The following is a 27,976-nucleotide window of genomic DNA, read 5'->3' on the forward strand; positions in this document are numbered from 1 at the left end:
TTTAGCGTGTGTTAGCAAGACTGGAGTCGGAGCAGGCATCAAACCTTACATCCCACATGTCACACTTCACCATAGACCTGGGTGCCAAATAGTCTGAAGAGTCTGAACTCACATTGGCAGTTAGCAAAGTGCTCCTACGGCTGCATCTGCAGTTAATACAGCATCTCTATGGCCACTGCCTCCCTGGATCTCCACAGCCATCCTCGGAGAAAGGCAGAACATCATCATTTGATAGAGGAGATACTGGGGCTCTCGGAGGGAAAGGGACTTGCCTAAAGCCCCAGGATGAAGCAGCAAATCTGGACTCTCACAGACAGCCTAGAGCTGCCAGCATTCCCTTAAGATCTGTGCCCTTGGGCCTGGCTTAATTTTTTCCTCTCCAAAGAGCCATTTGTAGCGACAGAGGTTGGCAAAGCCTGACTCATTTCTGGATGCCAGTTCCTTTGCCTGACTTTCAGTGATTCCTACCTTACCCTGGGGTTTTGTGTTTCTTGTCTCAACACTATCATTTCTCATTCCTCCACAAGTTGAATTGCTCACTCCCACCACTTGAAGCATGCTCTTCTTGACACAGTTAACTCTAGGCACATGGTTGGTGCTTAAAAGAAAAAAAGAGCATTATGACAATTTCATTGATTAACAAAAGTGATGGCTCCACTACAAAGTAAAGTAGATACTGCCTGGGCCTCTGAGTTCAAGAGGCTTTTAGACAAATGGCTCTGAGCTAAAACATGAGCATGCACGCATCCGCATCTGTCTCGGTCTGATGCGATAATCTGGATGCTTAGTTGTTATCCTTGAGCATTTTCCTGCCTCATTAATGCATGTGTAGCCAGCACAACAATAATGTGCTAATAATGGCTAAAGCTGAGGGCTTTCCTAGGCCAGGCAGTGGCATGAAAAACTTTAACGTGGCCTTTAAAACTTTAACCCCTAAAGCTGAGGACTTTCCTGAGCCAGATAGTGGCTGTAAAAACTATAAAGTTTTCACATAGACTCTCCTTGAATAATTTCTGTTTTTCAGATCAAGAAACTGAGACTTACTATCACATTTGGGATTTAGTTTAAAAAAAAAAAAAAAGAAAGAAATTGAGGCTTAAAGCCGTCAAGTATTTCAAAGCCAGCAAGTGGCTAAATCAGAACTTGAACCCAGGCAGTCTAGCCCTGGGATCCTGTGCCCTTACCCAGTATCCAGTGGCGGCTACACAAAACTAACGAGTACATGTTTTCAACTATAGTTTAAGGGGGTGACAAATTTTTCACTATATTTTATGTAGGTGACTTTCAGTTTGGGGGTATTCTACTTACACAATCTATTCAGCTGGATATTAACTGAGAACAAACAGAAACTAATGAACTCTGAAAAACATAAAACGTGAGCAACATGATGTCACTGCAAAAGACAAAACAGCACATAGCCTTCTGCTGACTCTATTTTGCTGACAGTCCATGAGCAAATACTCAACCTGAACTCAGCAGTGCTGTTCTCTTGGGAGACACACACACACACACACACACACACACACACACACACACACACACACACACACACGAGTTGGTGGTTTTATGCACCGCCCCCCCTCAACACACACCAGAGTTGGTGGTTGTGCCGCCCAGAGCCTCCAGTCCTTGAGTATGAGGAAAGAACCAGATGGCTCCAGCAGTGCTGGGTCAAGGCGAGGAGGGGGCAGCCCGAAGCGCGCGCATGCTCTGGACTGGTTGCACCAGCCGAAATGGGTGCCCACGGGCCGCCAGGGGATGAGGGGTGAGGGGTAAGGGGTGAGAGGGACGGGGGCGGGGGCAGCCTTTCCCAGGAGGTAACGGGGGCGGTGGTGCTGTTGCCCTTTTAAGCTGCGGCTTGACAGGAGTAGCGCCTCCCGTCGGTGGAGTCGGTTACAAGGGGAGCAACCGCCCAGGCCGCCACGCAGCTCCCCGGAAGGGCCTCGGTGCCCCTTGCCATTTTCCAGCTCTGCTCCGACTACAGTCGAGGCAGCGGGGAGAGGCGGAGCCGCGACAGCGCCACCGAGCGGTCCGCCCTGTGGTCGCGGCCATGACAGTGGCTCCGGACCGGCTCACCTTCGGCGCCCTTCCCTCCGGAGATGAGGGTAAGATGTCCTTGTCAGGGTTCAAGGCCAAGCTGAAGTTGCTGGCCTCCATCTTCCACAAGAACCAGGACCCGCCGCCTCAGCTCACCCTCCACTGCAACATCAAGGTGAGGTGCCCAGCGCGGCCTCACGGGGCAGGGCGAGGGCGGAGAGGAGGCGCCCGAAGTCCCGGGTCAAAGGGGAGCCTGTCCAGGAGAGGCCCCGTTTTCCCGGGCAGGGCGAGCGGGAAACTGGCCGCAACTGGCCCTCCCGCAACTGGCCCTCCCGGATCCCAGGGACTGCCGGAGGCTTCAGTGGAAGGAGGTGGAGGGGGCGTCTCTCTGACTCCTTGCGCGGGGCTGGCTTGGGGGCTGCTGGCACCTCTCGCCCCCGTCGCCGTCCCCCGAGGTGCGAACCCTCGTCGCCTGCAGCCCTTTTGGGGCCCATGATCGCCCTCAGTCAGCCGGCCTGCTCCCCGGGATTGCGACGGGGCGTGGCAGAGCGGCTCCAGCTGTTGTTTGAGCCCAGGCAGGGGAGGGGAAAGGCCTTTAAGATTATTGGTTTTTTGACCAGGCGCAGTGGCTCATTCTGGTAGTGCTAGCAGTTTGGGAGGCTGGGGCTGGTGGATCACCTGAGGTCAGGAGTTCTAGACCAGCCTGGCCAACATGGTAAAACCCTGTCTCTACTAAAAATACAAAAGTTAGCTGGGCATGGTGGCAGGTGCTTGTTGAGATGGAGCCTCTCACTCTGTCGCCCAGGCTGGTGTGCAGTGGGATGATCTCGGCTTTCTGCAGCCTCCTTCTCTTGACAGTCCATTGCTTCAAGCGATTCTCCTGCCTCAGCCTCCCGAGTAGCTGGGATTACAGGCGCCCGCCACCACGCCTGGCTAACTTTTGTGTTGTTTAGTAGAGACGGGGTTTCACCATGTTGGCCAGGCTGGTCTCAAACTCCTGACCTCAAATGACCCACCTCTGCCTCCCAAAGTTGTGGGACCCACCGCGCCCAGACCCAAGGCCCTTAAGTGTAAAGGCCTCATTCTTCAGTCAGGTTTTCCTTGTTCCTGCATGTTCAGCCAATCGTTTTTAAGTTTGTGTTTAAGGAGAAACTAACAATGAAAAGGGACTCCTTGAGGGAGGAAAAGTTGGAATGCAGCCTCTGGTGCTGTTCAAGCGATCCCTCTCCCCAGGGCCGTGCTGGCCGCTGCTGTGTTCTGGAAAGGCGCATTGTACCCTGGTTGCTGCAGGTAAGAGTCCTGTACAGGCGCTCTGCCCGCTTTTCCTTACAGGCTTTTGTATCAGCTATTTTTCCCTTATAGAATGTGCCCCTGACAGCCACCCCCTAACCCTACCCAATTTGGCTTTGCATGTCTGACCATCAAGGCTCTTCTGGGTCATATTTAGTTCATGCTGATATTTCCCCTTCCTCCCCTCTTTCGTCCTTACTATTTTTGCTTTGGTCGTGTTATGCTGTGTTCTGTAAGGCTTTAAAAAATGTTTATAGTGGCAGGGGAGAATGTTTTATAATTATGCTTTGTGCTTTTTATCTCCCACTCAATAAATGCTTGGGAAAGATTTGTTTTATTGAATGTCTGAGCCTATTCTAGCTATCTTGTGCTTGAACAAAAATCTTAACTGCCTTGTAAGTTAACTGCTAAGACTTTGTCAAAAGTGCAGAGATAACATCAAGAACTTGTCATGGATAGTACAAAAAGGTCTCTAAGGGCTTGATTGAAGTCTGTAAATTGACTTCATATGAAAGAGAGTGTAAGAAGTGAAAATGTAAAGCATGACTGGAGAGCCGGAGTGATGAAGCCAGGGACCCTTTCTCCAGATTCTTTGTAACAGTGTTATGTCATCTCTTCTAGAAGATCGTTCTGAAAGATAATGCCAGCTCGGAACCTAGGAAACCCTCCAGTGAGTTTCTGCAGCTTAGATGGTACAAATCCTCATTACACCGTTGCTTGCTCTGCCTCAGCTTGCTTACAATGATGTTCTCAGTATCTGTAATTGCTGTCTGTCTTTGAATCCTTAAGCATTTTTTTTAGATGACAGGGATATATGTGCATTTTTATTTTACCAAGTGTTAGAATTTCTACTCTGCTTTTGTGGGCTCTGGGTTAGCTACTTAGTTATTGTAAAATGATTAGCAGGGAAAATCGTGTGTGTCTGTGTCTGTGTGTGTATTTTAAGTTTATATTTTTTTTCAGAGGACTTAGAATTTCATTTTATATGATAATTCTGTCAATTTACTTTATTCTCCACCCCACATTTATTGAACAGCAAAGTATGAAAGTAATGTGTCGCATAACCGACCTTCAGAAGAATTACAACTGCTGTGTATCTGAAATTCATTTTTTTATTATTATTATTATTATTTTGAGACAGAGTCTCACTCTATCACCCAGGCTGGAGTGCTGTGGTGCAGTCTTGGCTCACTGGAACCTCGGCCGCCCAGGTTCAAGTGATTCTACTGCCTCAGCCTCCTGAGTAGCTGGGATTACAGGCACCTGTCACCGCACCTGGCTAATTTTTGTAGTATTAGTAGAGATGGGTTTCACCATGTTGGCCAGGCTGGTCTTGAACTCCTGACTTCATGATCTGCCTGCCTCAGCCTCCCAAGGTGCTGGGATTACATGCGTGAGCTACCGCACCTGGCTGAACTTTCAAGAAGAAGTTTGTGCATTAGTTTTCAAAAAATCATGATATCAAAAGATAGCTGTGCCCTACATTTGGAAAGATACAAAAACACATACTGACAGGCATTTTTGCTTGCTGGTGCTTGAGGTAGAGCCACACATTGGTCTCAGTGGATTTATGGAGAAAAATAGATACAGAAAGTTATTTCTAAATAAGACCAAAAAATCCTTTCTTAAGCAGTGACAGGTAAAGAAGTTGTCCTGGCCAACCTTCAATTGTGTTGTCCTTGATTGAGACAGTTGTATGGTGGGGATGGTAGTGGTGATAAACTTCTTTGAAATTTGTGTGCTTATAGTAACCTTTGTGGTAGCTGTCACAGACAACTTCATCCTCACAGGCCTTGAAATTACTATAATACTAATAGAATGGAGAAGAAACAAAGGACCTGAATACTTAGATGCTTAAATAATTGTTCTGTGTTTTCATAAACGGTGAAAAAGAACAGTGTTAGAATCAGTTAAACATTCCATGTAAGGAACACTGCCTGAATTTATATTGCGATTTTTGAGCATCATTTACTGTTTAAAAACTGGCATATTGTAGGTCATATTTTAAAGACAAATAGAACACTTATCTTTTCAAGATGGTTATAAAGCTTAACCTTATCAAAATTACAACATGTAAAGCATATGCTTGAAAAATATTAATGCATAGGTTTAAATGTTGGTCATCATTTTAGTTGTCTTTCAAAATAGATTGTCTCTTAAATATTAAACTGAGCAAACATGGAACATGTTGTAGAGTTTGTGCTTAGGGTGAAGTTTCCTGGGGTGATGGATATTTTATAATATGGATAACAAAAACTTCTTATTTTAAGAAATTTAGAAAATTTTTAGGCAAAACTACAAAATCATACCAATAATTCTACCACTCAGAATGTACCACCACCAGAATTTTGTATCTTTCCAGTCCTCTGGTCATCTCTTTTCTCCTATGCTTATATGTGTTCCCTCTCCCTTAAAAAAATCAGATTTTTTTTTTTATAATCTGCTTTTTCACTCAACAATATTGTAGATCCATGTCATAAGTTACTCCTCTACACAGTGCCTTCAGTTATTCTGTGGTTGTGTTGGATGACTATACCATCTAGTCATTCGTGTTTCCTGGTACTGAATACATAGAGGTGAGTGAGTGAGTGAGTGTGTGTGTGTGTGTGTGTGTGTGTGTGTTTTCTACCTTAACTAATGCTTTGGACATCAATAGGTAGAGCTAAATCCTTGAAACCTTCCAAGAGGTGGCTTTCAACTCTCATTGCTGAATTGATTTCTAGAGATGGAACAAATTATATTGTATGGAAAAAAATTTTTTTGAGATGAAGTCTCGCTCTTGTCACCCAGGCTGGAGTGCAAAGGCATGACCCTGGCTCACTACAACCTCCACCTCCCAGGTTCAAGTGATTCTCCTGCCTCGGCCTCCTGAGTAGCTGGGATTACAGGTGCCTGCCAGCATGCCCAGATAATTTTTCTATTTTTAGTAGAGATGAGGTTTCACCATGTTGGCCAGGCTGGTCTGGAACTCCTGACCTTGGGTGATCCACTCTCCTTGGTCTCTGAAAGTGCTGGGATTCAGGTACGAGCCACCACACCCGGCCTTTTTTTCTTCTAGGTACCAGCTTCTACTTATGAGATTGGTAAAAATGTTAGAAAGTGTGCAATGAAATGGGCATTCTCACAGTCATGGCAGAAAGTATAGTTATCTTTGACTTTCTAAAAAGCAGTCTGGCATTCTAGAAACTTGCCTAACCTCTTCCCATTTAGGCAAGATGAATTCTGACCACCCCTCAGTGGCCAATCTTGTCCCTGTGATTCCATATCTCCCAGAAAGAGAGGTCTAGTCTCAGGGAAAACCCAGATTTGCTTGGCTTAGCCCACCTGACAGCTAATCACTGGAAATGGGGTGGGCTGGTCGAGTCCTTTGGTCAGGTTTTGTGTCAAGAGAGGGATGTGGAAAGATGGGAGAGAAGTAGCAAAACTGGCCTCAATGGAACTAAGTAAGTTAACATAGAATGACAAAGGAATATTTCTTCCAAGGAAGAAATTCTAGGGAAGGAAGAAAGTGGAGGGGAAGGCAGCAGTTCTCAAAGTTTTGGGATCAGGATTCCTTCACACTCGTAAAAATGTATTGATGGCCCAAGGAGCTTTTGTGTATGTAGGTTGTATCTATTGGTATTTATCACTAGAAATTAAATCAGAAATATTTAAAATATTCTTTAACAGCTCACCAAATATTGTTATAAATGCTTTTATGAAAAGAAAATTTCTAAACCCAAAGTAGTACAATCTTATATCTTTTGCAAATTTCTTTGATGTTTGATGTGTCATTTGCATCTGCATTCAATTTATTGTGTGATATTTGCTTGCAAAAATGTGAAGACAGGCCAGTCTCATACAGATAGCCATTTTAGATCATTGTGGATATTTCTTATTTATTTATTTTTTTTGAGACGGGGTCTTGCTGTGTTGCCCAGGCTGGAATGCAGTGGTATGATTACAGCTTACTGGAGCCTCAGTCTCTGGGGACTCACGTGATCCTCCTAACTTAGCTTCCAGAGTAGTTGGGACTACACGTGTGTGCTACCACACCTAGCTAATTTTCTTTGTATTTTTTGTAGAGAGTAGAGACAGGGTTTTGGCATGTTGCCTTGGCTTCTTTTTTGATACTCCATCAAAACTTGATTTTTCTTGAACTTTGGATCTTTTACCTGGCATGATATTATAACATCATGCATTGGTCACTTTAAAAATAATGGTTCACCGAGATCTTCCATATGTTGAAACATTTGATTGTAAGGTATCAAAATACGTACATCAATATCACCATCCATCTCATCAGAATACTTTTGGAAAGTGATAGTGGATATACATTTTCTAAAATTCTAATTTTTTTCCAAAAGCTTGAGTTTTACTATTAGCAATTTTATTGTTGAATTTTATTATGGCCTCTCTGTTGTTTTGCCTTTTCTTTCAAGGGTCTGTAAGTCTGCAGTAAAAGTCAAAGGTATTCAAAAAGGAACTTTTGTTTCTGTTTTTAGTTTATAAAGAAATGTAACTTTCCATGTTGGAAAAATTTTTTTAAAATTTTTTTATTATAAAACACATGAGCAACCATTGTTGAGAAAATTTGCAAAGTACAGAAAAGAAAAAAGAAACAAAATAAAGTCTCCCATAATTTCTCTACCTAATATAACCACTATTGACAGTTGACATGATGGCCATTTTCTATCGGTATATGTTTTTTCTTTGCTGGTAAAATACATAACTTTTATACATATATTTAAATAACTGAGGTTGTATTGTGTATAGTTTTATGCTTTTTTTTTTTTTTTTTTTTTGAGATGGAGTCTTGATCTGTCACCCAGGCTGGAGTGCAGTGGTGTGATCTGAACTCACTGCAAGCTCCCCCTCCTGGGTTCACACCATTCTACTGCCTCAGCCTCCCCAGTAGCTGAGACTACAGGCACCCACCACCATGCCCAGCTTATTTTTTGTATTTTTTATTAGAGACAGGGTTTCACCGTACTAACCAGGATGATCTCAATCTCCTGACCTCGTGATCTGCCCGCCTCAGCCTCCCAAAGTGCTGGGATTGCAGGCATAAGCCACTGCGCCTGACCCTTTTATATTCTTTTAAAAAGTATTTACTGTATTTCCCCATGATGTCATAGTCTTTATATAAAAATAACAATCATTATTTTCAGTCAACATGATTGTTTACCTAAAAATATCCAAAGGAAACAACTGAAAAAAAACAGTTTTTAAGATGACTGGTTAAAAGCTCATTTATATAGAAACCTATAGCCTTCCCAAATGTTAGCTATAATCACATAGAAGATATAGTGATGAAATATATTTTCAGGTATTTCAGCAAAAATTAAATATCTAGGAATAAACTTAGATGTGCAGGACTTTTATCAAGGACATGACAAAATTTTGCTGAGTGGAATCAAAGATTTGCATTCTATGTTCCTGGATGAGCAGATTTCACATTATAAATATGTTAGTTATCACCATGTCTTCATATTAATTTATAAATGTAATTTCTGCTGGGCACAGTGGCTCATATGTGTAATCCCAAAAGTTTGGGAAGCTGAGGTGGGTAGATGACAATTAGCTGTGTGTCTGTGGCACACACTTGTAGTTCCAACTACTCCTGGGAGGATCACTTGAGCCTGGGATTCAGAGGTTGCAGTGAGCTGAGATCATGCCTCTGAACTCCAGCCTAGATGACAGAGTGAGACTCTGTCTAAAAAAAAAAAAAAAAAAAAAAAAGTAGTGAGTGTGTACATACATATTTACAAATTTCATACAAATTCCAGCAGATTTATTTTTGGCACTTGACGAAGTGACTCTAAAGTTTGTTTAGAAGAGTAAATAAAAAAAAGTAATAAAGTATAGACTCTCAACCAGATATTAAATAAAATATTGTGGACTAGCCCTGGGCCAGACACGTAAAGGCAATGGACGTTTAGAACCAGAGTCATGCAAAAGAGAATTTAGTATAAGGAAAAGATGGTATTTTAACTTATTTGTCAAAATAAGTTAGAGTTGGTTTAAACACATCTATTCTGAAAATTAGAACAGAAGAACATCGGTCTGAAGATGTTTTAAGAGTGAAGGCTGAGGCTGGGGACATTGGCTCACGCCTTTAATCCCAGCACTTTGTGAGGCCAAGGTGGGAGGATTGCTTGAGCCCAGGAGTTTGAGATCAGCCTGGGCAACAAAGCAAGACTCTCCCTCTCTCGATATAGACATACCTATAAATATACATATACAAATACAAAAAAAAAAAGAGTTAAGTTTTGTCTGGAGAGCCATGAAGATAAGAGGTAAAAATTAAAGGCTTGATGGACACATGTTTGCATCTCCAGCAAGGGGGTTGATGGGAACGAATGATAGACAAAGCTCCAATACTGCTACCTCCTTTTAGGAAGTTGCTTCTGAATATGTAAAGATAATAGTTTTATAATAGCAGAAATGAGTTATTTTTCAGTGTCTAAAACATTACATGAGATACATACATAAACATGTTCATAAAGTTAAATGGAGTAGCATACAAAATTGGGCCTAGTGTTTTAAAAAGTAAATATATTTACATGAAAGAGAAAACAACTCACCTCCCACTCTTAGAGCCTCTGCCAGTTTACCATAGCCTAGTTTCTCGAGAGAATAAGCTACAAGTCTTCACCTTTTTTCACTGAGCTCATTATAATCTGGATTCTGCCTTCATCATGGTGCTAAAATTTATCTCCCAGTTGCCAAAACTGGTGGCTCCCTTCTTAGTCCCCAAAATGACCCCTCTGCAGTATTTTGATACTGTTGATTGTTCCCTTGTTGAAACATTCCTCCATTCTTAATGTCCACCAATAAAGAGTTGGTTAAATAAAAATTATAGTGTACATTTTATAACAGTTGTTGACCAAAAAAATGCAGCCATTCTTTCCATAGAGCATGTGCAAACTTCTAAGATATATTCAGTAAAAAAAGTAAGGCATAAAATATTGTTTATAATCTGACCCCTTTAGTATACACTGTAAAAAATCTCTATGTCTGTGCTTGTTTCTACTTACTTTTTTTCTCCCCTGGTGGATACAGGAAATTCTGAATAGTAGAACACAATTAAAAAAAAAAAAAATGTGTGTCTTCTCTGCCAGGACCTGTGATAATTTGGTATAAAAGACAAAAAAGGCATGTCCCTGTCCTCTTTTTCTTTATTTTTGGTAGCCTCATTAATGCATTAATGCTCTCTTGTTTGAAGTTGTAAGTTTGTAAGGAAACAAGGTAGCAATGAGAAATTGGACAATGTCTGAAACTTCCTTCCTCTGTCTTTATTGTTGTCATTCTGCTAGGTATCAGTTGTAGTGATTATACCCCAAGCAATAGTAACTTTCTTAAACTAGACGCTCCTGAAAATATTTTAAAGAGTTTTTATCAATCTGTAAGCTGCAGTTGAGCAGTAACAAACTTTTTTATTTCCTCCTGGATTGATTACTGTAGATATAACATTATTAATGTCTTCTAAGGGCTCTTTAACATAATGCTTATTTACTGAAATGTGTTTTGTAGTTTCATCAGCAATTGAAGTGGTTGATATGTGAACTCTGCAGATTATATAACCTTCTTAAACACCTGGATGTTGAGATGCCAGATCAACCACTACCCATGGGTCAGGTAAAGTAAAAATTCTCTAGTGTTCAAGAGATAAAATAAATTGTCTCAAGCAAAAGTCAAACTAGGATGATTTTTTTATTGCTCAACTTATTTAGAAGTTAGTTTTTCTGTTCCTATTGAATTGTTCTGTTTATTCTGTTTTAGATACTAAAAATAACCTTTTCATTCTTTGGAGCTGTTGGTATTTAGTATGACAGGCAACAATTGCCCTTTTCCCTAACATCAGCTTTTTGTTGTGAATATTCTTGGTGTCCATAAATGTTCTTGCTTCTTTCATTGTTTGTCTTTTCTCAATGAATTACCTTCACCTAGAAATGCCATCTCCTTAAGTCTGTCTATGCTTCTTAAGGACTTGCCCAAATGTTGTTTCCTGCAAGCGACAGAAATCTCCACTAGGTCACCACTACCCCTAACTTCTTCCTGGGTGTACCTATTTAGACATCAGTTATTGACATTTTAGTATAAGGATATTTCTTTTCATGGTCCTGCCTTTTGTTTTGCAGTGTCTTCCTCATAGTAGTAACTTTTAATTTAAAAAACTCTGTCATATCCCTTTCTCTGAGATCTCCTTCTCTTCCAAAGCCTTTGGCTCCTCTGTGCCCACTTTGGCATGGTTGTTCTTTGGGTTGGCTGTGCAGATGTCATCTTGAGGTTTTTCTCATCTGCTCTCCTAGAGTAGATCCATTGTTTCCTGGATCCCATGTCATCTTTCTTGGCTTTCCCTTTGTCATTTTCCCTGACTGTGTCCTCCAGTAAAACCCAAAGGAAGCATAGAGTGGCATATTTTCTGATCTCTAGCTTCTGAAAAAAAAATGCAATGCAGTGTTTGGATTTTGGAGTCAGTCGAGATAGATTTGAATCTTGGTTCTACTACTTATTAGCTGTATGCCCTTGGGCTGATTCCCTAAGTGCTCTATGCATCAGTTTTCCATTTGCAAAATGAGGGAGCCAGCAATAGTATTAGTACCTATGTTTCTAGGGTGCTATGAGAATTAAATGAGTTGGTACGTGTAAACCATTTAGAACAGTGCCTGGTGCATAGCACATCCCCATCACTATTCACTTTTGTTATAATCTACCCTCACACTTGATTGATAGTTTGGTTGATTATGTATTTCTAGGTTGAGGATAATTTTGCCTTAGAATTTCAAAGTCTGTGCTGTTGTCTTCTAACCAGTTGTGGTGGTGAAGCCTCATGTCATCCTGAGTGTCACTCATTTAGGTATGACTTTCTCTCTGGAAGCTTTTAGGATTTTGTCTTTTCCTTGGTGAGCTGAAATAGCACAACATTGTACTTAGGTCTTTTTTCATTCACTGTGCTGGGTACACCGAATGGATAGGCCTATGGATAGGCTCTTTCAAAGTTGGAATCTTGAATCTTGTCATATTTTTGTTAACTTTCTCCTTTCCATTTTATTTGATCATTTTGAGGCATCTGTTAATTGGATTTTAGACCTCTTGTCTTGACTCTTGTATCTCATGTTATTTCTAATTTTTTTTAAAATTTTAAATTCTGGAATTTTTTCTTATCTTTTGACTTGTAGGAAATGTTATTTGGACAGTCAAAACTTTAAGTTTTGTTTTGGTTATTTATTGTTGCTTAACCAATTTTCCCAAAACTTAATGGCATAAAACTACACATTTATCTCTCTGTCACTACCGTATGGGTTAACTGGTGATAGCTGGACAGTTTTTCTGCTGGTTTCATTTGGCATCTCTCACTGTGTGGTTAGACGGTGTCAGGGACTGGTCATCTGGATACTCAGCTGCAGTGGAATGTCTGAGACAGCTTCTTCACCCACAGGTCTGCCGCCTTGGTGTTTCTTCATGTGGCCTTCCTCTCTGCCTAGCATCTCGTGCTCTGAGGCCTCTTCATGTGGCTTCTCTTTCTCCAAGAAGATAGTCAGTACTTATTTTGGCTTCCAGAAGCACACAAGTGGAGCTGCCAGGTGTTCTTCAAACTTAGACCTGGAAAGGTTCAGTGTCATTTCCAGCAAATTCTCTAGGCTAGAGTGAGTCTTGGGGCCAACACAGATTCACTGTGGGATGGGCCTGTCCAAGGAGATGACGACAGGAGGTGTGGCTCATTGGGGACCAACTCCCAAGATGAACCCTGAGTTCTAAGAACATTTTCTTTTCTGATTATTCCTTATTCATATTCTATTTTTGTTTTATTCATGTAATATATTCACAAGTGTCTTTATGAAGTGATTTTGACACTCTTTTGTCTTCTCCCTAGCATCTCTTTGTTCTTTAATAAATTTTTTCTTAGTTTATTATTTGTCTTATTTTTCTTTTTAAAGCCTTTCCTTAAATTTTATCTATTCTACGTTGCTTATCATTTGTAGTCTTCTTTTTTTTTTTCTGTTTTGAGACAGAGTTTCACTCTTGTTGCCCAGGATAGAGTACAAAGGCGTGATCTCGGCACACCGCAACCTTTGCCTCCTGCGTTCAAGTGATTCTCCTGCCTCAGCCTCCTGAGTAGCTGTGATTACAGGCATGTGCCACCATGCCTGGCTAATTTGTGTATTTTTATTAGAGACAGGGTTGCTCCATGTTGGTCAGGCTGGTTTCCAATTCCCAACCTCAGGTGATCTGCCCACCTAGGCCTCCCAAAATGCTGGGATTAAAGGCCTGAGCCACAGTGCCCGGTCTGTGTGTGTTTTTTTTTAAATTCCTTTTTTTGTTCATTCATATCTGAGAGAGATACTAAAAGACTGGGAGGCTGGGTGTGTCAGCTCACACCTACAATCTCAGTACTTTGGGAGACTGATGTTGGAGGATCACTTGAGCCCAGGAGCTCAAGACTAGTTTGGGCAATGTTGTGAGACCCGATCTTTACAAAAAATAAGTGAAAATAATAGCCAGGTGTGGTGACCCCCACCTGTAGCCCCAGCTACTTGGGAGGCTGAGGCAGGAGGATCGCTTGAGCCTGGGATGTTGAGGCTGAAGTGAGCTGTGATCATCCTGCTGCATTCCTGCATTCCAGCCTGGGTAAAAGAGCAAGACCCTATCTCAAAAATAAAAAATATATAAATTAATTAATTAAATAAATAAGTACTAATAAAAAACTTTAAAAATTGATTGGGAATTCTTCATGGCCAAGATTTGGCAACTGATAGCTTTTAGGGGGAATATATGCTGATTCCTGATTGTTTTCCTCTAACGCTCTTTCTTATCTCCCGGTGCAATCATAAATGATGGCTGGAACTACTCCATTCCTCTGGAGATGAAATCTGCATTCTCTTGTCTGAGGTAGATATGTTTGCTTGGGTTCTGCTTAAGGAGATGGGGGAGAGCAGTGCATTTCAGTGCCTGAAAAATGTGTTCTCTATATAGGCTTTTGGTTAATCTCTGTTTTCAGTCTTGCCTATCAGTCCCACCCTCGGGGATACCTGGTGTCTGAGTCGAGAACCTTTCTAGGTTGCTGTGGGACAAATTAGCTTCCTTGTTATCGGTATCCCCCTGACCTCCACTTTTGTTTGCTTTGCTCGACTAATTAACCATTTTCCATTTACTGTCATTGTCTAATGGAGGTGAATTCTCTTCTGTTGGTAATCCCATTTCTTTTTTTGTAATTGTGTGTTTATATAATGTTTCTTCTTCACTGTATTTCTAGAGGAGCCTCAGGACAAAGAGCAGATGGTGGAAATATGTGTTCAGTGTTCAGTTTTTTTCTGTAAGACATTTGCAAATTGTGTTTTTCACGAAATATCACAGGGACTTAATGCATATAGAGCTACCTTGTATTTCATGATTGTGCCTACAATTCTATGGAGAAATATAATTTGTGAATTACCTGATGAAATTTTCCTAATTTTGAATCATCCTTGCATTCTTATAATAAACACTGTAAGAATGGCTATGGTAATATTTTATTTTTGCATTTTTACTTCTGTATTAAATAAGATTATATTTTGTTTGTTTCCTTTAAGGCTCTTATTTCCTTTCAGTATCCAGGGTATGCAAGGATAGCTTGGGAAGCTTTACATCTTTTTTCTAAGACCTAGGATGTAGATCTAGTCTGCACAGTAATTTTCAACTACAGGAATATTATGCCTCCCATGGGATGTTTGGAAATATCTGGAGACATTTTTGTGGTCACAACTGGTCATGCTTGGGAGGTCTTATTGGCATTTCATGGGTAGAGGGGATATTACTAAATGTGCCACAACACAGCAGGAGAACCCTCCACAAAGAATTGTCTGGCCCAGTATATCAATATTGCTGAGGCTGACAAACGCTGGTTTAAATGAACGTCCAATTTGGAAGATGAGTCTTTGTCTTTTCCTTCTTCTGCGTATTGGTCTCCAGATTTTCCATTTCTTCAGTCAGTTTTTGTAACTGTAGATTCTTAAAAGAAATGAGCACTTCATCCATACTTCTAAGGTGTTATAAAGATGTGTAAAGTTTTCACTTTTTGCATCATATTCACATGTGGCTATATACCCTTTTCTCTTCAAAGTTTTCTTTATCTTGATCACTTATCAGAGGCATGACTCTTTTATTATCTTAGTCTTTTGAAAGAATCCTCCTTTCAAAATAAATATTTTTTATTTTATTAAAAAATAAAATAGTGGTTTTTTAAAAATTTAGTGGGGTGTTTTTCACTTTTTCCTTAGGTCTTCATTATTTTCCCTTTTTATTTTGCTTTTTCTAGTGTACTGGATCAAGGTAATTTAAATTGATTTTTAAACATATAAGGGTATACACTTCCTTTGGGTGCTGTTTGACTTTATTGCACAAGTTTTAAAATCTATTTTCTAAATAGTTTGTATTTTCTAAGTCATTTTATTGCAACCTCTGTTCACATTGCTCTTACTACTAAAACTTTCTGTTGGCCAGGCATGGTGGCTCACGCCTGTAATCCCAGTATTTTGGGAGGCCAAGGCAAGTGGATCACCTGAGGTCGGGAGTTTGAGACCAGCCTGACCAACATGGAGATAGCCCATCTCTACGAAAAATACAAGAACTAGCCAGGTGTGATGGTGCATGCCTATAATCCCAGCTACTCGGGAGGCTGAAGCAGGAGAATCGCTTGAACCCAGAAGACAGAGGTTGCAGTGAGCTGAGACCATGCCACTGCACTTAAGCCTGGAAAACAAGAGCAAAACTCCATTGAAAAAAAAAACAAAAAAACAACAACAAAAACAAAAAAAACCTTTTCATTGTGAGATATGACATGTATGGAAATTATATAAAACATAAGCTTAGTATAACATATAGTTAGAGTCAGTACTTGGGAACCAACACCTAGCCAGCACCGAGGTGAAGAGAAGGCACATTGCTTGCACTACAGAAACCTTCTGCAGGCTGCTTCCCAATCACCATGCCTCTGTACACTTCATCTTGCCTTCTGTTTCTCTAGTGTTATCACTCATGTATGCATCCTTGAACAATACAGTGTAGTGTTGCCTATTGTTTGAACTTTTGAAAATCATACTATATGTATTTTTTCATCTCTTCGTTGTGCTCAACATTGTGTATGAAATTTGTTCCGGGCCGGGCGCGGTGGCTCAAGCCTGTAATCCCAGCACTTTGGGAGGCCGAGGCGGGCGGATCACAAGGTCAGGAGATCGAGACCACAGTGAAACCCCGTCTCTACTAAAAATACAAAAAATTAGCCGGGCGCGGTGGCGGGCGCCTGTAGTCCCAGCTACTCAGGAGGCTGAGGCAGGAGAATGGCGGGAACCCGGGAGGCGGAGCTTGCAGTGAGCCGAGATCGTGCCACTGCACTCCAGCTTGGGCAACAGCGTGAGACTCCGTCTCAAAAAAAAAAAAAAAAAAAAAAAGAAATTTGTTCCTATTGTGTGTAGCTATAGTTCTTTTGCATTGCTGTATTTATTCCATTGTTTGAAAACACCATACCATTTATTCCCTAGACTAGATACAGACACGTGGGTTGTTTCCCATGTTATTAGGAAGAACAAATTCTGCTATGATCATTTTAATCTATATTTAATGGTACCCCTGTGCCAGCATTTCTCTGGGGCACGTACTTAGGAGTTGGATGACTGAGGCATGAGGATCAATTTCTTCTTTTACCCAAGACTTATCCAGGAAAAAAAAAATTTTTTTAAGAGTTTTCAGGTGGCTTTTGAGGTATTTTAAGTGCATCAATATGGTCAGAGAATTTGGCCTGTGACCTTTCAGCTAGATTATCAGCAATCATTTAGACTTCACAGTTGGCGTTACTGTTGTCTTTGCTTATTGCTACTTCTTGTATTATGTCTCCTGCTCCCTGCCCCTCAAGTATATCCCTGAATAATATCCTGGGTTTTTTTTCCCCCTAGAAAGGGTTTGTGGGGATGTGTATGGAGTGTGTTCCATGAACTTGCTGTGTGTTATCACTTGTTCAACAAATATTTGATTCTGTATGAAATACTCCATCCATATCAGTGTGGAGAATCCCGAGGCATACATACACAGATATGATTCCTGTCTTGATGGAGCTAGATATAGAATTCTGAGGTCATAATTGAGTTTCTATCCAGGTCTTTACACTTTTATGTTCTGATATTTATTGTTATAGATGGAAAGTCTCATGCCTATCTGTTTTGTAGTTCTTTCTGATAGTTAGTATGATTTTCTGTGTAACTGTAAACTGTGGGGTTTTAATTTTTTTTTTTTTTTTTTTGAGAGGAATTCTTGCTCTGTCACCCAGGTTGGAGTGCAGTGGCACGATCTTTGTTCACTGCAACCTCCACCTCTCAGGTTCAAATGATCCTCCTTCCTCAGCCTCCTGAGTAGCTTGGACTACAAGCATGTGCCACCATGCCTGACTAAATTTTTGTATTTTCAGTAGAGACAGGGTTTCACAGTGTTAGCCAGGATGGTCTCGATCTCCTGACCTCATGATCTACCTGCCTCAGCCTCTCAAAGTGCCAGGATTACAGACATGAGCCACCCCGAATGCTTTGCTGGGTCAAGTCCATTGTGCTCTGGCTCTTCTACTCGTGATTTTTTTTGGTTGTTTGTTTTTTGGATGGGATGGTTTTTGGTTTATTTTTGTTTGTTTGTTTTGGTTTAGGGGTCTTATTTTTACCTCCTAGAATTGTCTTTTGCATTGTAATCTGTTTTATATTTTGTGGATACAGTATCTTCTCAATTACTGCTAAAGGTTCCAATTAGGTTTTACAATTCTGTTTATTTCCTTCATTAGCAGTGCTTCAGGTCATTTGTGCTTCTTTGACTTGGCACCTTCCTTTCAGGTTGCTAATTTTCTTCAACTCTCTGCTGATACATGGTTATCTGTTCATATATACATGAGGTATACCTTTGAGCAGTATCAGTTGTTATGAATGTCTTCAGAATTGTCACTCTTTTCTGCTGTGGCCTCCCCCTCCTGGTTTGCAGACCTGTGCTCTTCCTGTGGCATGAGGATGGGGAGGGGCTGGCCAGTGAGCTTTCCAGATTTTGAACTAAAAGGAAGAGCAGAATCTGTTATAAGATTTTGCTGCTGCATTGAGTTATATTAAAAAACATTCTGTCTTTTCTCTCTGGTTTTGACACTGATAGTAAGAGACCTTCAAGATAGGCTTCCTATTAGCGGAGTGATCCTTACCAACTATAGCTGGGACAAGTACGGTGAAGAGAATGTTTGATTCTTCCAACAGAATTGGTCCCTCCATTATTTGGATTGGGTTTGTGGCTTTCTTGAGGCCAGCAGTCTGATTCCATCTGCTTTGTATCTTCCAGCATGTCCTTATAGTTTTGGTTCACTAAGGGTATTCTTTTTGTATTTGTTGTTTTGCTGCTGCTGCAGCACACTTACTCTCTTTTATAAAATTCTGTCATTTCAGTGGGGTTTTAGAAAGAGGACCAGGTCACATCTTGAAATGAAATTAATCTTAGGATTTCACAGCCCTAACTCATTTTTTGTTTTGATTAAATTACTTCCCCTTTTTGAGGGGGAAGGGGCTCAGCTTTCTCATGTGTAGAATGAAGGATAGTAAATGGGGTAGTGGTGATAGACCCAGATGCATGTGAGAATCACCTCAGAGAGCTTTTCAAAACAGATTCTTTGGGTAGGCTTTGAAATTAGCATTTCAAAAATGCTGTTTCAACCATTGATGCAACCAGATTCTTTGGGACTTTGAGGCTAGGTATATATTCTTTAGATACCCCAAATAATTGGATTTGGAATATAACAATTTAGGAAAATGAAGAAGGGGTGAATTCTATTTTGGAGGCTGCTGCTTAGATGCTGCTGAGACCTTTCTTGGTCTTGATTTCTGGATCCTAGTTTCTTGATCTTTTACATATTCTGGATTCTAACCTGAACTGGCCTTAATGGTTAAAGATGCACTTATATACTATGTCCTAACCAGGAAGCGTATCTTTTGAACTTTGCCCAAACTGAGTATGAAGGCCCTTTCTAAAAATTCATTACATTCATTTCTGAACTTGATAATTGTAATTTGTGTTAATTGGTAAATTATGTCTTGTAGAGAGATATTTGATAGTAAATTACATGCTTTTAAAAAGAAAATTTGCTTTATAGTGAGGTGGTAATCATTTCATAATTCTTAGTTTCGGGAAGTGTCTACTATAGGTAACGCATCTGACCTTTTACAATGTAAGGAAATTGACTTTATGTAATGATTCAGGCTTTTCAAAGTTACAAAGGTAGCTGTTTTGAGAAATTGATAGTTTGGGACATTTATTTTGAACAAAGTAAGTCTTTGATCTTATGCACATAGCCATATAAGTAAAAGGTTTCCTTATTTTAAATTAGATTATATTTTAAAGTTTTTTTCATTTTTCTTTATATTTGACTGATTGCTTTTCTTTATTCTGAAGGCATCCATTAAGTTAAATTGTTCAAAATCATTTCAATTTGAAAAGCTGAGAACTGTTGTTTGTCAAATCAAAGTTGGATTTAAAAATGCACATTTTAATTTTAATAAGCTCTCTGGTAGTGGGACTGCAGTGACAGATGGTTGGGAGTTTGTCCCTAAAGCTATGACATCAGTCTTCTAATGTGCATATTTGTTCCGTGTAGCCCTGGAAGATTCTTTCTCTATTTTCGAATGGCACAACAGAAGTGACTTCAAAAGAAGAGGAAGAAGAGATGGCTGAAGTAGGTATATTATATAAGAATAACATTTTGGCCAGGCCAGGTGGCTCATGCCTGTAACCCCAGCACTATGGGAGGCCAAGGGGGGCAGATCAGCTGAGGTCAGGGGTTTGAGACCAGCCTGGCCAAAGTGACAAAACTCTGTCTCTACTAAAAGTATAAAAATTAGCCGGGCCTGGTGGTGGGCACCTGTAATCTCAGCAACTCAGGAGGCTGAGGCAGGAGAATGGCTTGAACCAGGGATGGGGAGGTTGCATTGAGCCAAGATCGTGCCACTGCACTTCTGTCTGGGTGACAAGAGCAACACTCTGTCTCATAAAAGAAAAAATCATGAATATCTTCAGTTTTGATCATTTGAGTAATTCTCTAATCTCCCTTATAAATAACTACTAATGTGGAATAATTGAAAGCATATCATATTTGGAATGCAATTTAATTTATAAATTCTGGCTTTACCTCTAACTCATGATATGCCTTTGAGCAAACTTTTTATCTGAATTCTTGGATTTGATTTTCTGGAAAACAAAAGCTCTTAACTTTTAGCACTAAAATTATATGTTATACTAATCAGTACTTAACATGTCTCAGGGCCTTCTTGTTGCATCCTCACACAGTAGCAGGCAGAAGGGCAGGAGAGCAAGCTAGTCCAGTGTGTGAAGCCTCATTCATAAGGGCCTTAATCCTTAATCCCATGAAGGAGGAAGGAGCCCTCTTGGCCTAATAACCTCTTAAAAGTCCTACCTCTTAATATCATCACTTTGGCAACACTTGAATTTTGGACAGAATACATTCAAACAGTAGCAAATTTAGTACAGCAAATTCCAAAGACATGGAGCCTAGGCCAGTTGTCAGTCATGGGTATAATTTTAGATGTTTTCAGGCTCTGAAGCTTTGCATTTAAATTTAAACTTTGGAACAAAGATCTATGTCTCTGCATTGACCAAATAGAATGTATGTGAATTCCATGGTCTTGATTGTTTTAAAAGATTTTTTTCTGTTTGGGGTCTTATAATTAATTTAGGATTCCATTTTCTTAGTTTGGAAGTTATTAATCTAAACTATACTTTAGAGTGCTTCAGAACTAACAAAGTAGTGTTGTAGGCTTCTTTTTGTTTGTTTTCTGAGAGAGGGTTTTACTGTCACAGAGGCTGGAGTGCAGTAGCGCAGTCATGACTCACTGTAACCTTGAACTCCCAGATTCAAGCGATCCTCCTGAGTAGCTGGGACTACAGGCCAGTGCCCCATGTCCAGCTTATTTCTTTTTTACTCTTAGTAGAGTTTGAGTCTCGCTCTGTTACCCAGGCTGGTCTTGAACTCCTGGCCTCAAGTGATCCACCACCTTGGCCTCCCAAAGTGCTGGGATTACAGGTATGTGCCACTGTGACTGGCTGTAGGCTTGTTTTATGAGTCTGGGAGTAAAATACTTCTTAAAATTGTCCAGTTACAATGAGAGTTTGTTTTAATGTTTTTATGCAGTTTGGCTTAGGTGGAATAAACTTCATGGAAACATTAAACCTTTTCCATGGGTCAAACATCCATTGTACTAAGATTCATGAACCGTTTCATTTCCCATTCACAAGTTAATAAACAAGGAACTGCCCCTTTGAGGGAAATCTACAAAGGTAAGAGACTGAACTTTGGAGACATCAGATTACGCCAGGTGAAAAGCAGATATTCTAGGCTCCTAAAATAATGTGGGAACAGGCTCAGAGCAATTTTGGACATGGTGTGTTTGGGTGTATTGGATGCTTTTCTTTTGAGAAGGAAGGTTGATGTGTTGAAGTCATGGAAAGCAAGATTGTCCAGAAAAGGAAGATGGTTGAAAGTCTTGAATTTGAGAATGGAACGTTTCTATTTGTTGTGTTTGTTGATAAGAAGGCCTTAAGCAGGGAATCGTGTGCTGATAATATTGTTTTAGAAAGATATGTTGAATTCTGTTTGGGATGTGCTGACTAATACTTAGGTGGAGAAGTTTTGTGAATGGGAACATGACTGAGGTTAAAGACACAGGAGGAAATACAGGCCAAAAGCATTTGTGAGCACTGTGGGGAAAACAAGCATAGGATGGAAGATCAGAGCTGAAAGGTGCACACAGGGAGAAGGGAGCTCCATGAAGTACAGAGTCATGGGCAGAGTTTGAGAGGAGGTAGTCAGTAATCTGGTCTAGAAATCGGGTAATTAGCCAACTTAGGGGGAAAAATTGAGATAAATATAAAGTACTCCTTTAGAGATTATGGCAATTGAAGTAGAAAAATAACATAATTGAAAAAAGTTAGGGTTTAAACAATTCTGCATATATTTGTATATATGTAAGAACAGATACTATGGGAAAAGAGGGGGCAGAATGATGTGAATAAAGATTTTGTTCTTCCGGGTATTATTCAAATTCTTTTAAAAGTATTCTTAGTTTTTGAGATAGGGTCGCTGTCACCCAGGCTGGAGTGCAGTGGCATGATCATAGCTTACTGCAGCCTCAAACTCCTGCGCCCAAACGATCCTTCTATTTCAGCCTCCTGAGCACCTGAGATCAAATGCTTTTTTTAACTTATATTTAAGTTGTTAACATCAATAGATGCTTCCTACATAAAACCATAAACCTGGAAATTAGGGGAAGTACCAAATCTCTCCAGAGATAATAACTAAAATTAATTGAAATTAACATTTCAATATGAGTTCTTCTGGTCTTTTTCTGTGCTTATTTCAGCATAATTAAAATTCTTTCTATTCCTTTGTGTATTCCATTTTTCATTTCAAAGTTTTTCAATACAGGAGAAATTATGCTGTATTGGTATTTCAGTGGCCTCTTAATATTTCATGGACTTGAGTTAACTGTTTTGCTATTTTTGCACATGCAGATTTTGTGTTTGTTTTTGTGGTTGCAAGGTTGGAATAGATATCCTTATGCCTAAATTTGTGCTTACATCTTAGACTAGTTTCTTCTAATACAATTCTAGAAGTCGAGTTTCTGGAACAAACTATGAACAGTTAAGGTTCTTGACACCTGCTGCCAAACTGTTTCAAAGGTTTCTCTTAAGAGGAGATTTAAAAGATGGCTTGGCCGGGCGTGGTGTTTCATGCCAGTAATCCCAGCACTTTGGGAGGCTGAGGTGGGCAGATCACTTGATGTCAGAAGTTTGAGACCAACCTGGCCAACATGGTGAAACCCTGTCTCTCCTCAAAATACAAAGGAATTAGCTGGGCATGGTGGTGTACGTCTGTAATCCCAGCTACCCAGGAGACTGAGGCATGAGAATCACTTGAACCTGGGAGGCAGAGGTTACAGTGAGCAGAGATTGCCCCACTATACTCCTGCCTGAGTGACAGAGTGAGACTCTATCCTCAAAAAAATAAAAGAAGATAAGTTAAATAAAGAAGTATATAAATTAATGATGGTCTATTTCATACTAGTTGTGACTTTGTAAAGCTTTTAAATCTGCTTTACCCAGAGTCTAGCTTTTAAAGAAAATACAGGATATAAAATGTGGGACCCCTTGAATGGAATGTGGGGCTTTTTCTCTCTCACCGTAGGATAGATATATTCTGTTTCTTGTTCCCCATTGAGTCAAGAATAATTGAACTTTCAGCATAAGAAACTGTTGAAGAAAAGTCGGTTGAATAACCTAACATTTCTCTTCTTTTTGCAGGATATAGAAGACTTAGATCACTATGAGATGAAAGAAGAGCCTATGAGTGGGAAACAGTTGGAGGATGAAGGAACTGAAAAAGAAAATTGGGCAATATTAGAGAAAATTAAGAAGACTGAAAGGTAAGACCATTTAAATGTGGAAGCGTGTATAAATATCTGGAGCCTGGATTTTATGGTTAAGTAATTATAGTTAATACCAGGCAATTCATGAACATGACAATCTCAACTGCTCTCCCCTTCCATTCCTGCCTTAGTGGTGGATTCAGTTATATGCTTATTGTTTTTGAGACAGGGTCTTGCTCTATCACCTGGGCTAGAGTGCAGTGGCACAATCATAGTTCACTTTAACTAGCCTTTATCTCCAAGGCTCCAGTGGTCCTCCTGCCTCAGCTTCCCAAGTGTCTCAGACTACAGGTATGTGCCACTACACCAAGCTAAATTTTTTTATTTTTAGTTGAGATGAGGTCTCACTGTGTTGACCATGCTGGTCTTGAACACCTGAGTTCAAGCACTCCTGCTACCTTACCCTGCCCAAGTGCTGGGATTACAGACATGAGCCACCATGCCCAGCCACACTCATATGCCTTGTTGCCCAAGGTTACCTTTCTCATCTATGAATAGCCACTTTTTACCCTGTTCATCTGCTCTTCACATCCTGGAACCACCTGCTGATCCCTGTATATGCCCCTTTCCAGCTTGTCTATGCTATTTTCTCTGCTGACCTTCCTTCTGTAGCATCTGTACATTCAAATTCATTCTCTCCTACAAAACACAGCTCAAATTATTTCTCCTTCATGAAGCTGACTTTGATCCATCCTGCTCTCACCAGACCAAAAGTAATGTTTCTCTTTTGACTTAACGTCTCTTTTGTGTGAAGAAGCAGGATGGGAAAGGAACACTGAGTTTGGTGACAAACACACTTTGTATGGTTTCACTTTTCTCAACTCTAAAATATGGATAGACAGTACATATCTTTTGGATAGTTGCTATGAAAAATAAATTAAAATGGTGCATATATACACATAAAATGCTTAGACAGTGTAGGGAAATATCAGATGTTTCTCTGAACACTTACTGCTTCCTGCCTTGTATTAGAGCTATTTACCAACTCCACAATATCCAAGAACCAGTTATGTTGTCTTGGTCACAGGTTCTCCAAAACAGGAAATGAATTGTTAGGCAAGTAAATGCCAAATGTTGAAATCAGATAGCTAACTCTCCCTCCTTCAATCTTCTTTATATATTAATTTAATAGGTAGTTTTTCATACAACAAAGAAATGTAGTTACTTCCCCATATCTTGATTATTTACAAAACTAAGATTGTAGCATTTGAATTAATGTCACTGTACTTTCTGTGTCTTGTGATCAATTCCAGTTTGAGTTATCTTCAAAAGAAGTATAAATTATTGAACATTTTTGCATGACTGATACTATGCTAAATACTTTATAGATCTTTTCATTTAGTCATCATACCAACTGCGTGAAATAGGTACTCTTGATATTTTAGAGATAGGAAAAACTTCTCATATTTTATAGATATGAAATAAGTTCATGGTTACATAGCTAGGAAGTAATATTTTTATCAACTTGATTTTTTTGCCCTTCGAAGTCTAGTGCAGTCTTTAAAACCTTTAGTTTCACATGACTAAAAAGTAGTTCCATTTCTATTTAGTCTTAGAATAACATATTGATCTATTTTCATCATTACAGGAGTCCCTGCACTGAAAAACTGAAACCAGTTGCATGTTGGCGCACATGGTTCTCAGTGTCTAATGTGTGAACTAGACCGTCTGTGCAATATTCTTACTTGTAGTCTTTTGAATGGAAGCCTATTTTAGTTAATAATGTCACCCTGAGTGTCTTCTAGTATTTTCAAAAATTGCTGGGGTTTGAAATAGACTCATACTGAATTCTAGGCTATCATGGAGTCCATGGTGGTATGAACATGTTGGCTAGAGGTTTTTAGGTGATAAGAAAAAGGAAATGAACCATTTGTGTCTAGTTTTATACTCTCTTGAAACTTCATAGTGCTTCATTTAATTGTACTTTTTTTTTCACTTCTTAGATTGTTGAGTAGTGATCAATTTTTATTGTAATCTTTTTCTTTTTTCTTTTCTTTTTTTTTTTCTTTTGAGATGGCGCCTTGCTCTGTGGCCCAGGCCAGGGTGCAGTGGCACCATCTCAGCTCACTACCACCTCCACCTTGCAGGTTCAACTGATTATCTTGCCTCAGCTTCCTGGGCACCTGGGACTACTGGGACTACAGGCACGTGCAACCACACCTGACTGACTTTTGTAATTTTTTAGTAGAGATGTGGTTTCATCCTGATGGCCAGGTTAATTTCAAACTCTTGGCCTCAAGTGATCCACCTGCCTCAGCCTCCCAAAGTGCTGGGATTACAGGTGTGAGCCACCGTGCCTGGCTACTGTAATCTTTTAGAGCAGGTTGAAATACCTCAAATCTTTACATTAGTTGATTCAGTTGACCCTAGTAAACAGTGGCCTTTCTGTTTCAGCCTGCAGTGTCTGGGTTAGTGCAAGCTTCAGATAGACTTATGAAAGGGCTCAGGGACATATACAGATCACAGAGTTATAAAACAGGTAAGGATCTCTAAATCCCTGCTCTTCTTACTGTTCTTTTGTTCTTTTCTGTTGTCTGATTATAAATGTCATTTCTTAAAACTGGGCAGAAATGGAAATGATTACTAGCTTTATTTTGTGAAACTCGAATGTGGAAGATACTCATACCCTATGGTTCAGGAATCTTGTGGATATATACTCCACAAGAAATGAGTACATAGGTGCCAGGAGACACAGGAATGTTCAGAGCAGCATCATTTATAATAGCCCCAAACAGAAAAGAACCCAAATGTTCATTCCAATAAACTGGATGATTGTGGTATTCATAAAATGGCTTACAGTTATGTGGGATGAGATGGACAGATCTTGAACACTATGTTGAGCAAAAGAGACCAGACCTTCAAAACTTATTTTGTACAATTTCCTCTATACAGACTTCAAAAATAGGCAAAACTAATGTTGGTTAGGGCATACATTCTTAGTGGAGGCAATATCACCTGCAGTGGAGTGAAAATCGGTCCTTAGAGTGAAAGAAAGTCTTACCTATTGTAATGGTCTGCTGCCCTCCAAGGAGCCATAGAACATAAATGAAAAGAAAACTGAGAAACACTTATTTATGGATTCATAGTTGGGCAGTAAAACTATCAAGAAAAAAGAGGGGCCGGGCGCGGTGGCTCACGCCTGTAATCCCAGCACTTTGGGAGGCCGAGGCGGGCGGATCACAAGGTCAGGAGATCGAGACCACGGTGAAACCCCGTCTCTACTAAAAATACAAAAAATTAGCCAGGCGCGGTTGTGGGCGCCTGTAGTCCCAGCTACTGGGGAGGCTGAGGCAGGAGAATGGCGTGAACCCGGGAGGCGGAGCTTGCAGTGAGCCGAGATCGCGCCACTGCACTCCAGCCTGGGCAACAGAGCAAGACTCCGTCTCAAAAAAAAAAAAAAGAAAAAAGAGGTGATTACACACAGGGTAGGGTAAGGAGTCCATCTAGGTGGGAGGTAGAGAGGTGTGAACTGAAAGGTACATCTGTGGGCTTCTTGGATACTGGCTGTAATATATTTCTGGACCAGGGTTGGTGGTTACATGGACAAATAATTTAGAATAACTTGTTAAGGTCTACTTTTTTTTTTTTTTTTTTTTTTTTTTGAGGCGGAGTCTTCACTCTGTCGCCCAGGCTGGAGTGCAGTGGCACCATCTCGGCTCACTGCAAGCTCCGCCTCCCAGGTTCGCGCCATTCTCCTGCCTCAGCCCCCCGAGTAGCTGGGACTACAGGCGCCCGCCACCGCGCCCGGCTAATTTTTTGTATTTTAGTAGAGACGGGGTTTCACCGTGTTAGCCAGGATGGTCTCGATCTCCTGACCTCGTGATCCGCCCGCCTCGGCCTCCCAAAGTGCAGGGATTACAGGCGTGAGCCACCGCGCCCGGCCAAGGTCTACTTTAAGCTATATTTTGTGTACTTTTCTGAACGTGTTATATTTAATAAAGTGTTTTTAAGATACTAAAAATAAAGGTTACAAAAGAATAACAAGAAAATCTAGAAAAATGTTAATGATCTAATATGGAATCTGGATAAGACGTAATGGTTTAAAATCTATGGCTATATGAAGTATTTTGATGAAAAATACTGAAATTTGTATAGCTTCTTTTTTGTGATTGGAAGTCTTACAGAAGTGGGGTAAAGGTCACAGTATGCTAGGTTAGTTATGAAATGTTCTGTAGACCCTC

General features: G+C 40.3%; 2 protein-coding genes across 10 annotated transcripts in view; both read left to right on the top strand.

The window, feature by feature from the left end:
- Positions 1–1,586: 1,586 nt before the first annotated feature.
- On the top strand, positions 1,587–23,756 carry LOC141407237 (uncharacterized). Its single transcript, XM_073996734.1, has 7 exons — positions 1,587–1,765; positions 1,852–2,212; positions 3,184–3,327; positions 3,949–3,997; positions 10,843–10,947; positions 19,952–20,029; positions 23,671–23,756. Exons 1-5 carry the CDS (start codon positions 1,734–1,736, stop codon positions 10,872–10,874), a joined length of 618 nt encoding a protein of 205 aa, XP_073852835.1. The 5' UTR covers positions 1,587–1,733; the 3' UTR covers positions 10,875–10,947; positions 19,952–20,029; positions 23,671–23,756.
- LOC102121806 (uncharacterized) overlaps positions 23,671–27,976 on the top strand; it is a 32,452-nt gene continuing 28,146 nt past the window's right edge. For 8 of the 9 annotated variants that reach the window (XM_073996730.1, XM_073996720.1, XM_073996726.1 and 5 more), the window contains exon 1: positions 23,671–23,792. The gene's annotated coding sequence lies outside the window, so the exon portion shown is untranslated. Of the gene's footprint in view, positions 23,793–26,183; positions 26,275–27,976 lie in introns of those variants that run through there. The other variant, XM_073996723.1, reaches the window with a different exon arrangement.

Source organism: Macaca fascicularis, chromosome 7, assembly GCF_037993035.2.
Source record: "Macaca fascicularis isolate 582-1 chromosome 7, T2T-MFA8v1.1".
Taxonomy (NCBI): Eukaryota; Metazoa; Chordata; class Mammalia; order Primates; family Cercopithecidae; genus Macaca; species Macaca fascicularis.

What these genes read in the sequence shown, in the direction of transcription:
- LOC141407237 (XM_073996734.1), top strand. Translation starts at nt 1,734, where the DNA reads ATGGGTGCCCACGGGCCGCCAGGGGATGAGGG. An exon ending in TTGTACCCTGGTTGCTGCAG is followed by an intron (nt 3,328 to 3,948) that starts GTAAGAGTCCTG and finishes CATCTCTTCTAG; the next exon opens with AAGATCGTTCTGAAAGATAA. An exon ending in GGAACCTAGGAAACCCTCCA is followed by an intron (nt 3,998 to 10,842) that starts GTGAGTTTCTGC and finishes TGTGTTTTGTAG; the next exon opens with TTTCATCAGCAATTGAAGTG.